General features: G+C 46.9%; 1 protein-coding gene and 1 non-coding gene across 10 annotated transcripts in view; both read right to left on the bottom strand.

Annotated features, from left to right (window-relative positions):
* ZFP90 (ZFP90 zinc finger protein) overlaps nucleotides 1-12,576 on the bottom strand; it is a 35,555-nt gene extending 22,979 nt beyond the window's left edge. For 2 of the 9 annotated variants that reach the window (XM_023210270.3, XM_023210264.3), the window contains exons 1-2: nucleotides 6,408-6,658; nucleotides 6,052-6,119 (exon numbers count right to left, since the gene is read on the bottom strand). In XM_023210270.3, coding sequence (XP_023066038.1) covers nucleotides 6,052-6,084 — 33 coding nt within the window. In that variant the 5' untranslated portion in view covers nucleotides 6,085-6,119; nucleotides 6,408-6,658. Of the gene's footprint in view, nucleotides 1-6,051; nucleotides 6,120-6,389; nucleotides 6,659-12,446 lie in introns of those variants that run through there. The other 7 variants (XM_023210269.3, XM_023210271.3, XM_023210267.2 and 4 more) reach the window with 6 other exon arrangements.
* Nucleotides 10,333-10,477, bottom strand: LOC111541520. Its single transcript, XR_002731291.1, has one exon. It is a non-coding gene; the product is annotated as a U4 spliceosomal RNA (small nuclear RNA).
* Nucleotides 12,577-12,869: the final 293 nt, after the last annotated feature.

The following is a 12,869-nucleotide window of genomic DNA, read 5'->3' as shown; positions in this document are numbered from 1 at the left end:
AGGTTTTGACATCCTAACATCCAAAAGACAAATTTTTTAAAAACTGTTCAGTGCAAATCATATTGTTTCATATAATCATTTTATCGGAAAATAAAATGGGGTCATTGTGACTGAGAAATATAATTTGTGCTATATTAGGAACAGAAAGTATAAAATTGCTGCTTTGACTTAAGTGGTTATGAATGATCATGTTACGTCGTGTTTAGTCTGGGCAAGGGGTTGAAGGGAGGAGTCAAATGGCCTTACTCTAAAGAAGCACAAAGCCTGGTACAGAGAAGGCTGGGTAAATGCACCACTCCATTCCATGTAAGAACAGTATTATAATAGGTGTGCACGGGGCAGGCGCGGTGGCTCACACCTGTAATCCCAGCACTTTGGGAGGCCAAGGCGGACAGATCAAGAGGTCAAGAGATTGAGACCGTCCTGGCTAACACGGTGAAACCCCTTCTCTACTAAAAATACAAAAAATTAGCCGGCCGTGGTGGCACGTGCCTGTAGTCCCAGCTACTCGGGAGGCTGAGGCAGGAGAATTGCTTGAACCTGGGAGGCGGAGGTTGCAGTGAGCTGAAATCACACCACTGCACTCCAGCCTGTGCGACAGAGTGAGACTCCGTCTCAAAAAAAAAAAAAAAAAAAAAAAAAAGGTGTTCACAGGTGTTATGGGCACATATAGGAGCAGTACCTAACCTTACACAGGGGAAGGTGCAATCTGTGCTAAGGCTTAGAGACCACCTCCTGCTAGCTCAGGTCGAAGCTGAGAAGGGGAACCTCTGGACAGAGGGAGCTCAGACATCCTTGACCACAAACATCCTGACCTGATTCAGCAAGTGGTCTGGTTTCCCCTGGTGGCCCCAGGAGCATCTTATCTGAGTTTGGGTGACCTAAGCCAGGTTTTGCTGGGTCTGTTCACCCTGATCTAAACAGAGCTTTTGAGATCCAGAGTCAAGAGAGATCAGGCCATGACCCCTCTTCCCCATTTCCTCTCTATCAAGGAAATCTCTTCTCTAACATGAAGAGATCTGGTCTCCATATGTAGCATTTTTCTTATAAAACTTCCCTCATTTCTCTTTTCTTTCTGTTTTAATTTTTTTTTTTTTTTTGAGATGGGATCTCTCTCTGCTGCCCAGGCTGGAGTGCAGTAGTGCAATCATAGCTCACTGTAGCCTCAAACTCCTGAGCTTAAGTGATCCTCCCACCTCAGCCTCCCAAGTGGCTGGCACTATAGGTGTGTGTGCCACTACACCTAGCTTAAAACTTCTCTCATTTCTCACTGTTCTGGTGGCTTCAAATTTAAGAATGGCAAATGCCTTTTTTTGTTTCCTAACTAAAAATGTAGTACACGTGTGATGAAAAAAAAGGCAAGCCAATGCGGTGGCTCACACCTGTAATCCCAGCATTTTGGGGGCTGAGGCGGGTGGATCACTTGAGGTCAGGAGTTTGAGACCAGTCTGGCCAACATAGTAAAACCCCATCTCTAGTAAAAATATAAAAAATGAGTTGGGTGTGGTGGCGCACACCTGTAATCCCAGCTACTTGGGAGGCTGAGACAGGAGAATTGCTTGAACCCGGGAGGCGGAGGTTGCAGTGAGACGAGACTGCACCACTGCACTGCAGCCCAGGTGACAGAGCGAGACTCCATCCCCCCTCAAAAAAAAGGGGCAGGCCAGACGCAGTGGCGCACGCCTAAAATCTTAGTACTCTGGGAGGCTGAGGGGGGGGCAGATCACGAGGTCAGGAGATCGAGACCATCCTGTCAACATGGTGAAACCCCCATCTCTACTAAAAACACAAAAATTAGCTGGGCATGGTGGCGCATGCCTGTAATCCCAGCTACTTGGGAGGTGGAGGCAGGAAAATCGCTTGAACCAGGGAGTTGGAGGTTGCGGTGAGTCAAGTTCACGCCCCTGCACTCCAGCCTGGCGATGGAACAAGACTCCATCTCAAAAAAAAAAAAAGAAAAAGAAAAAAAGAAAAGAAAGAAAAGCAAATGAGGATGCATAATGTTTACATAGACATTGCTATTAATGATCCTATAGATACATAGCTATATCTATGTAAACATTCTAAATGGGTATCCCGGCTCCTCCATCTCTGCTCCCAGTCCCATCCTGCTTCAGATGGAGCCAGTTCAGGAATTTGTTAACTATGCTCAGGGGAAAGGTCCCACTCATCAAAACACCTCTCCAAAGGAACTATTATCAAATATAGTATCAAACTTTTTCTCCTAGGATTCATCATTCATGGCAATCTTTAAAAAAATCTAAGAAGTCGTATTAGTTCCCTGCCCCAAATCATCAGCTCAAGCTACACTGGCCTCTTTGCTGCTCCTTGAATACACCAGACACACATCCCGCCGCTAGGCTGTTCCCTCTGCCCAGAGCATTCTTCCTCTAGACATCAACTCCCTCATCTCCTTCAAGTCTGCTCAGATGTCACCATCTCAATAAGGATAAGGCTTACCCTGACCACATCATTTTAAATTGCACCCCACTACAAAACCCCCACCTCCCCACTCAATCGCCCTTACCTTTCTCTACCTTTTTTCCCTTTTGAGATACTACTGCCTTCTAGGATACCACACAATTTACTTATTTACTGAATTCTTGTCTGCCCTCTTTAGAATGTAAGCTCCTTGAGAGCAGAGTCCTTTCTAATTTTGTTCACTGAAGTATCCCAACTGCCTAGAAAAGTGCCTGACACATCACAGGGCTCAATGACTATCTGGTGAATGAGCAGATGAATGAATGATGAATGAATGAATGAGTTACAAGGCCAAAAAGAACAAGTCCAAACTCCTTCCATTCTCCTCTACCCACTGCCAGCAGCCCATAGCTGATGTTACACAGAACAATGCTTTAATGAACACACCCCCCCCATCTTCTTGCCTCCCAACTCGCCTGATTCACCAAGTCAATCAACTCTACCCTCTCCCTTTTGTTTTTTGGGTTTTGTTTTGTTTTATTTTTTGAGATGGAGTCTTACTCTGTCACCCAGGCTGGAAGGCAGTGGCGGGATATCAGTTCATCGCAAACTCTACCTCCCAGGTTCAAGTGATTCTCCTGCCTCAGCCTCCCTAGTAGCTGGGACTACAGGCGCCTGTCACCATGCCTGGGTAATTTTTGTATTTTTAATGAAGACAGAGTTTCACCATGTTGGCCAGGCTGGTCTTGAACTCCTGACCTCAAGTGATCTGCGTGCCTCGGCCTCCCAAAGTACTGGGATTACAGACCCCTTTTGTTTTCACCTGCTTAGACTCTGCTCCTATTCAAAGGTGAAAACTGCACTGACTTCTTCCCACTGGCAGAATGTCCTGGCCCCTCTCTTAACTCCAAGCAGCCTCTGGACCTCTGCAACAACACGTGACACCAGCTCTCTTATGCTCTACTTCTGCAGAAGACTATCTGCTCCCACTAAATCAACTTTACAGTTAAGCAGTCACAGGACTCATTACTCATCTTTGCATTCCCCTGAAGGCCATGCTCAGAGAAGGGGAACCACTGCTAAAGGGAAATTTCTGCCCGAAAAGCCCCATTTAGGACCAGTATTCTGTTCCGTCCTTCATCCCTGGTTATCATCTGCAGCCTGAGTTAGATAACCCACGTGGACATCATCAGGCCATTCAATGAGAATGCAACTGAGCCACGGTGTTCGGGGAACATAGCTTTAAAAGTAAAGTTAGGCCGGGTGTGGTGGCTCAAGCCTGTAATCCCAGCACTTTGGGAGGCCGAGACGGGCGGATCACGAGGTCAGGAGATCGAGACCATCCTGGCTAAAACGGTGAAACCCTGTCTCTACTAAAAATACAAAAAAACTAGCCGGGCGAGGTGGCAGGCGCCTGTAGTCCCAGCTACTCAGGAGGCTGAGGCAGGAGAATGGCGTAAACCCAGGAGGCGGAGCTTGCAGTGAGCTGAGATCCGGCCACTGCACTCCAGTCTGGGTGACAGAGCGAGACTCCGCCTCAAAAAAAAAAAAAAAAAAAAGTAAAGTTTACAGTGGTCCTTAAAATTCACTGCTCAGAACATGAATCCACTTTCACCACTAAAAAGGTATCCTCCCACTATGGAAAAGACTGGAGTCCCTGATGAGGTGTTAAGTCATCTAATTCTCACAAGCCTATGGAGGACACTTTGCATGTGAAAGGGATAATGATCATGATGTGCTCTGGCTCTCCTCAAACCAAGTAACTGTCTTGTTTTAGTATTGTCAGGTGTCTTACTCGTTAAGGCTCATCCCTGTAAAACAGAAACATATAATAAGAAGTAAATATAAATATATTTATTCGAAAAGGCAGGCCGGGCCTGGTGGCTCAAGCCTGTAATCCCAGAACTTTGGAAGGTCAGGAGATCAAGACCATCCTGGCCAACATGGTGAAACACTATCTCTACTAAAAATACAAAAATTAGCTGGGTATGGTGGCATGTGCCCAGCTGTGGTGGCTCACACCTGTAATCCCAACACTTTGGGAGGCTAAAGTGAGCAGATCACTTGAGCTTAGGAGTTTAAGACCAGCCTGGCAAAACCCCATCTTTACAAAAAATACAAAAATTAGGCCAGGTGTGGTGGTTCACACCTGTAATCCCAGCACCTTGGGAGGCTGATGTGGGCGGATCAATTGAGGTCAGGAGTTTGTGACCAGCTTGGCCAACATGGTAAAACCAACTCTACTAAAATACAAAAAAGTTAGCTGGGTGTGGTGGTGCACACCTGTAATCCCAGCTACTAGGGAGGCTGAGGCAGCAGAATCACTTGAACCCAGGAGGTGGAGTTTGCAGTGAGCCGAGATCAAGCCACTGCACTTCAGCCTGGGCAACAGAATGAGATTGTCTCAAAAAATAAAATAAAATAAACAAAAAATACAAAAATTAGCCAGGCATGGTTACGTGCACCATGGCAGAGGTTGCAGTGAGCCAAGATCATGCCACTGTACTCCAGACTTGGTGACAGAGAGAGACCCTGCCTGTCTCACACACACACACACACACACACAAAAGCATGATGTATTGTATGCTTAATTTACTATAAACTGCTTTTAAAGGACATTACTAAGTTGGTATTTTTATCTTTTTACTTTTCAATTTTTTTTTTTTTTTTTTTTTGCAGAGAGAGTCTACGTTGCCCGGGCTGGTCTCAAACTCGTGGGCTTAAACGATCCTATTGCCTCAGCTTCCCGAAGTGCTGGAATTACAGGTGTGAGCCACTGTATCTGGCAACTTGGTATTTTTATTTGGCTTGATCTTGATGTCTCACACACCTAGCAACTACAGTCTATCATTTTTCCTTAATTCTAAAGAGAGTGTAGATTCAAAGATACAGATATTATCTGGATCTTGGTGTATTTTCACCAATATGTAAATCAATGGATAACCTTCGAGTTGTGATGCTTCTAGAAAATGTCCCCTCTGTCACAAGAATAAATGGGTTCACGAATCAGCCTCGCACTAATTCAGGTGAAGGCTGGACTTCAGGGGGCGGGGAGTGGTGTGCTCTATGACATTTTTGTTAAAGCAGAAAAGGACAAAAAAAGCTCTGGGAAAATCAGCCCTGGTTTTTTTTTTTATTTTGTTTTTGCCTCCTTGCCCAAGAAAGCCCATCTCGAGCCTCTTCCTAGACATCTTCTAACCTGGCTTCTACGGCCCCTTACGGACACTCTATGGGCGCTGGGTTAGAAGCTGGGGCTCCTCTCTCCTCACTTGCCGACAGTCACTTCCTCCTCTACAGTGTTCCATCCTGTCACCCCACTCTCTCCATTCCTTATTGACAAGAGTTCAAAAAATTGGCGTGGCATTCAGGACTCTCAAAACTGACACTTCCCAACACATCCAATCTCAACTCCTCCCATAAGATCACACCACACTGGCCCCCTCTACCCCACAGAGCAGCCTCCCCTTTGGGAATCTCTCTCCCCAAAGCCTGGTGAGCAAGGCTAGGAGGCTCCGATCGAGCCAAGCAAGCAAGGGAGTCGCCAGGAGAAGAACAATGACTGCTCCAAACACCCCCGGGAGATGGGATGGATGGATGGGATGCCCAGGCGGTTAGGAACGCGTTGCTCACCTGGGGCGCGGCCGTCGGAGGCCTCGGGGCCATTCCTGCCTCGCCAGGGCCCGGCTCCGGGGCAGGAGCTGGGGAGAGAGGACAGGGCCCACTCACCCCGCTGCAACGCCGACCCCACCCCACCCCACCCCGCCCCGCCTCCGCCCCTAAACCACATCTCCAGCGGAGACAGTGGCGAGGACTGCGGAACCAGCCCGGGCCTGCCGCTCCCCATCCCCGAAATGAAAGGCTCGGCGGCCTCCCGGACACCCCCCTCCGGCCACGCCCAGTCCCCTTCGCAGGGTGGTGGGCGAGGCCCGGCTGACACCCGCTAAACCCAGGAGGGGTGCCGCCCAGACCCGCGCACTCGGAATCACCGCCTCTGGGGGACTCCGGATTTCGCGACCTCCGGCCCACCCAGAGCCTCGGGCAGCTCCTCCCGGCCCCGCCGCAGGCTCGGTTATCTCCAATTCTGATCTGCTGAGGGGCTGCCCAAAGGGGCCTCAGCCGCACCCGGGTCGGACAATGGCCGCAGCGGCGGGGCAGAGCCGGAAGTGCGCCTGCGCGCGCGGATCCTCGCTCCCGCAACCCCGGGGCCTCGCCGGGCGCGCGAACTACGCTTCCCAGAGGCCCGCGCGCGCGCGGGCCCGCCTAGGCGGCCTCCGAAGGCGCGTTAGGGACCCCTGCGAGGGGCAAGGGAGGCTGCGGGTGTGGCTCGAGTGTGCATGTGTCCGTGTATTCCACAGTCACTGTGCGCCTCCTCTGTGCAAGGGGCTTGTTGCTAGCCGGGGGATCGGCCGGGAAAGAGCCTGGTTTCGGGGAGCAAGCGTACGCCCCGTGGGACAAGGCTGACAATAAAAACGCAAACATGTCAGGTCTTGACTTCAGCTATAAGAGTGACACACGAAGGGCGTGAGACAGCGTCAGAGGGTGGGGCATTCGCATCTTCATCAAAAGGCAGTTTTCCATTTCTCATTTCAGAGAAAAGAGAAACTTCGGACTTCGGATAAATCCGTGGCCTCCTGAACAGTGTGCCAAGGCAGACCTACTGCCGTGTTATTTCATAACTTAGTAGTCCCTTGCGCAGGATTTTGTGTTTGGGACAGGCCAATAGTGATGGAAATTTTCTTTCTTTTCTCTTCCTTTCTTTCCTTTCTCTTTTTTTTTTTCTCTCTTTCTTTTCAGACGGAGTTTCGCTCTTGTTGCCCAGGCTGGAGTGTAATAGCGCGATTTTGGCTCACCGCAACCTCCGCCTCCCGGGTTCAAGCGATTCTCCCGCCTCAGCCTCCCGAGTAGCTGGGATTACAGGCATGCGATGCGCCACCATGCCCGTTTAATTTTGCATTTTTAGTAGAGACGGGGTTTCTCCATGTTGGTCATGCTGGTCTCAAACTCCTAACCTAAGGTGATCTGCTTGCCTCGGCCTCCCAATGTGCTGGAATTACAGGCGTGGGCAACCGCGCCCGGCCCGATGGAAATTTTTAACACAGAGATAGGTCAACTTTTAGATACAGCTATTAGGTTTATGTAATTATGCGTTATATATCACAGACATTCAGTCTACATTTCCTAGATTTCAGCTTGATTTCTTAACATTAGAGCATCGCATACCAACATGGTAGAAAATTACTGAAACAAAATGTTCCTGATGTCACACTGCTTTATCAAAAATATGAACATTCAAAAATAAATGCTTTATGCCAGGTGTGGTGGCTCAAGCCTGTAATCCCAGCACTTTGGGAGGCTGAGGCGGGTGGATCACCTGAGGTCAGGAGTTCGAGACCAGCCTGACCAACATTGAGATACCTTGTCTCTACTAAAAATACAAAAGTAGCCGGGCATCGTGGCGTATGCCTGTAATCCCAGCTACTCAGGAAGCTAAGGCAGGAGAATCGCTTGAATCCAGGAGGCAGAGGTTGCGGTGAGTCGAGACTGCACCATTGGACTCTAGCCTGGGCAACAAGAGCAAAACTCCGTCTCAAAAAACAAAACAAAACAAAACAAAAAAAAGGAAGAAAATTTCCATTACTGTTGGCTTGTCCCAAACACAAAATCCTGCGCAAGGGGCTACCAAGTAATGAAATAACATGTCAATTGCACAGGGAGGCTGAGGAGGGAGGAGCCCAGGAATTAAAAGACCAGCTTGGGCAACATGGCAAAACCCGTCTCCACAAAAAATACAAACATTAACTGGTTGCAATAGTGTGTGCTTGTCAAGTCCCAGCTACTTGGGAGGTTGAGGTGGGAAGATCGTTTGAACCTGTGAAGCAGAGGTTGTGGTGGGTTGTGATTTCACCACAGCACTCTGGCCTGGGCGACAAAGCAAGACTCTGTCTCAAAAAATATATATATATAAATTAATGAATGCTTTCTATCACTGCTTTGTGAATATAGTGCTCTGGAATTAGCAGAACGCATAATTCAGAAGTATGAATTAGAGTGGACCGGGAGGCCTGAGGCAAGTGACTTAATAGCTGCAACTAAGGCAACTGCAGGCTGGGCATGGTGGCTCACGCCTGTAATCCTAGCACTTTGGGAGGCTGAGGGGGGCGGATCACCTGAGGTCAGGAGTTTGAAACCAGCCTGGCCAACATGGTGAAACCCCATCTCTACTAAAAATACAAAAATAGCAGGGTGTGGTGGCATGCACCTGTAGTCCCAGCTACTTGGGAGGCTGTAGCAGGAGAATCACTTGAACCCCAGAGGTGTAGGTTGCAGTGAGCCAAGACTGCACCACTGTACTCCAACCTGGGTAAGAGATGGAGACTGTCTCAAAAACAAACAAAAAAACCACCACCACCACCACCACCAAAAAAAAAAAAAAAAAAAAAAAAAAAACAACCAACTGCAGGTGCACAAGGGGAAAAGAATTCCAGGCTGAAGAAACTGAAGGTGCAAAAGCTCTCAGATAGGAATAAGCTTGGTGTGCTTAGGAACAGATAGATGCCTAATGTAGCTTAGCAGCGTGAGGGATAAGAGAGTGAGCAGAGCAGAGGTAGGGCAGGTAAACTGGGGCCTGATGGAGCAAGGCTTTGGAGGTTGTGATGAGGGGTGTGGATTTTACTTTGTGTGATGAGAGTCATTGGCTTAGTAACAGCAGTGGAATCACTATGAGAGAATAAGAGGAATTTTTCCTATTGTCCCAGAATTGGTAACCAGGACTCAGAATTGAGGATTAAGTTCTATATTCTAAGGAAAGATGAAAACATTTGGGGTGAGAACCTCTCAGGTCTTATCAAAGGAAGCTGGGTGCTGAATTCTGAATTTGCTCTGTTACTATTAACCATTGACTCAATACCACACTTCTTTCCCAGGCTATATAAGAGTATGATGGGAAAGAAAAGGAAATGTCCCTACCCGGACACAGTGGCCTGTAATTCCCACACTTTGGGAGGCTGAGGAGGGAGGATCGCTTGCGCCTAGGAGTTCCAGACCATCCTGGGCAACATAGTGAGACCTTGTTTCTATAATAGTAATAATAATAATAATAATGGCAGGTGTGGTGGCACACCGGTAGTCCCCAGCTACTGGGGAGCATGAGGTGGGAGGATCACCTGGAGCTAGAGGAGGGTGAGGATGCAGTGAGCTGAGATCGTGCCACTGTACTCCAGCTTGGGTGACAGAGCAAGACCCTCTCTCAAAAGAAAGAAAAAGAATTCCTCAGATGAGCAAGCCTTCTACCTAGTGCGGAAGGCAGTGTTCACCCCCACTCCCACCTGCAAGATGACTGTGAGAAAGAGCACTCAAACACTGAGCCTACCCAGGAGAGGGGGAGGTTGTAAAAACTGCCCCACTACCTCCCAGAGAAAAGGGAAAGAGAACAACGCTGTTTGTAAGGAGAGCAACCTAAATTTCTGCTGTTTGTGTAGAAAGTACATGTACTGGAAAATAATTGGGCTTCAGCCCACTGGGGAGAGGTGTGCAGTTCACAACGGTAAGAGGCTGTGGAATTAACTGGATGTGAGAAGAAGCTCACACCCAGTTGTAGAATGAAGGAAGCTGAAGCAGAGCTGGGTGTTCCAAGTCAGTTATCTATTGGTTTCCTCTAAGGAACTCACAGATGCACTTCTGCTTCTGAGAGTGTGGCTCAGCAACCTTAATGCTGGATAAAACATTTTAAAAATCTTTTAAAATGAATTGATAAGCTAGAAAATTGGTAAGGAATACAGAGAAGCCCAAACCCAAACAAAATGAATAACTTAGAGTAGTAGGCAGAACACGGAATGCTAGCTTTCACCTGGGAATCATTTGCCAAATGAGGCAAACTTGAGCTTTGTTTTTCTTTCTTTTTTTTTTCTTCAGTCTCCATAGAGACTGTCAAAAATTAAATTGCCAATGTCTAGTATAGTTCAAGTCATTATGGCAGTGTGTTGGGAAAAGTTTTCAATTAGCAGTAATTGTGCCTCAGATAAACCTCATTTTTACGATACTGCCATTGCACAAAGCTAAGAGCTTTGCTTTTCATGGTCCTGTAGGCACAAGAGCCAAGTGACAAAACCCAGACCCCATCCAAAGTAGGATATCTAATAGAAGACACTCCCCACCACCCAATGAAAATTAGGACTCCATAGATGAATACTCCCATGGTAGGGACTGCAAGGTAAATTACCTGTTTCAGACTTTCACAATGAGTAGGGGGATTGGTGGAGGTGGTTGGTGGATATCTTTCCTGAGAATTTGTAACCAAAGCTAGTTCCTATGTGGAATTACAACCTGTATTCACAGTCCCTGGGTGGTTCAAAAAACTGCAAGCTGAGAAGGTAGTTTAAATTGGTTCTCGGCTAACAGTGCTTCCAGGCCTGTGGCAGAATCAAACATAAATCCAGTCTGGGAGAACTTACCTCCAGTTCAGGCTTTAAAGGACTTCCCCAAATGTAAACCCAAGAAATATAAGCTCACAGTCATGAATCACAAACACAAAGCACATGCAGAAAACATGGAACCATGAATGACAGACAGTAGAAAAAATAGTATAATATTCATAACCTCAAATATAGGGAGTTGTCAGTGTCAGACACAAAATTTATAATACTATGTCTAATATGTTTCAAAAATTAATTTTATTTTATTTCATTTTTATTTATTTATTTTTTGAGACAGAGTCTCCCTCTGTCACCCAGGCTGGAGCGCAGTGGCATGATCTCGGCTCACTGCAAGCTCCGCTTCCCAATGGGTTCACGCCATTCTCCTGTCTCAGCCTCCTGAGTAGCTGGGACTACAGGCACCTGCCACCAAGCCAGGCTAATTTTTTATATTTTTAGTAGAGACGGGGTTTCACCATGTTAGCCAGGATGGTCTCAATCTCCTGACCTCGTGATCTGCCTGCCTTGGCCTCCCAAAGTGCCGGGATTACAGGCATGAGCCACTGTGCCCAGTCGTCAAAAATTTATTTTAATAGACTAAAGTAGGGGTTGGACATACGAATAAAGAACAAGAGTCCAAAATCTTAAGAACCAAATAGAATTTAAAAAATGGCCAGGCACGGTGGCTCACACCTGTAATCCTAGCACTTCGAGAGGCCGAGGTGGGTGGATCATGAGGTCAGGAGCTCGAGACCATCCTGGCTAATACAGTGAAACCCTGTCTCTACTAAAAATACAAAACATTGGCCAGGCATGGTGGCATGTGCCCGTAGTCCCAGCTACTCGGGAGGCTGAAGCAAGAGAATCACTTGAACCCGGGAGGCAGAGGTTGCAGTGAGCCTAGATCACGCCATTGTACTCCAGCCTGGGCTGCACAGCAAGGCACTGTCTCAAAAAGAAAAAAAAAAGAAAATCTTTAAGTTAAAAATGTAATCCGAGACGGGCGGATCACAAGGTCAGGAGATCGAGACCATCCTGGCTAACACGGTGAAACCCCGTCTCTACTAAAAAATACAAAAAAACTAGCCAGGCGAGGTGGTGGGCGCCTGTAGTCCCAGCTACTCTGGAGGCTGAGGCAGGAGAATGGCGTGAACCGGGGAGGCGGAGCTTGCAGTGAGCTGAGATCTGGCCACTGCCCTCCAGCCTGGGCGACAGAGTGGGACTGCGTCTCAAAAAAAAAAAAAAAAAAAATGTAATGCACAGGGTTAACAATAGATTAGACACAGCCAAAGAGAAAATTAGTGAATAGAAGGTCGATCTGAGTAAATTACCCACAAATGGACAAGGAGATGAAAAAAAGTTTAAAAAAGGCAGAGAGCTATAACACATCTAATCTGGGTTCCAGAAGAAGAAAAGAAGAGAATCGAGGCAATATTTGAAAAAGATAAAGGGTGAAAATTTCCAGAACTGATGAAAGATATAAATTTAAAGATTCTGGAATCCTGGCACTCCAAGCCAGATAAACAAAAATAAATTTACACTGAGACACATCATAGTGAAACTGTAGAATATCAAAGAAGATCTTTAAAATCCAAGAGAGAAAAAACATATTACCTTTGAAGGAATGAAAATTAGAAGATGGCTAGCTGGGTGTGATGGCTCCCAGCTACTTGGGAGGCTGAGGCAGGAGGATGGCTTGAACCTGGGAGGTGGAGGTTGCAGTAAGCTGAGATTGCACCATTGCACTGCAGCCTGGGCAACAGTGCAAGACTCTGTCTCAAAACAACAACAAAAAAGGAGAATTAGAAGATGGCAACAATGGAAGACAGCTGGAATTATACCTTCATGAATGAGGATTAAATAGAGGGATTTTTTGAAAAACAAAAAACAGAATGTCATCAACAGAGACTCATTAAAGTTGGGTGTCTTTCAAATGGAAGGAAAATGATTCCACATGAAAAGTCATATATAGACAATGAAACAGTGAACAAAGAAAGTGGTAAATCTATGTGTAAATCTAAATTAAAATTGACTATA

The sequence above is a fragment of the Piliocolobus tephrosceles genome, chromosome 17 (genome assembly GCF_002776525.5).
Source record: "Piliocolobus tephrosceles isolate RC106 chromosome 17, ASM277652v3, whole genome shotgun sequence".
NCBI lineage: Eukaryota > Metazoa > Chordata > Mammalia > Primates > Cercopithecidae > Piliocolobus > Piliocolobus tephrosceles.
The sequence above is the reverse complement of the archived record's forward strand: the minus strand, read 5'-3'. Positions and strand labels throughout refer to the sequence as shown.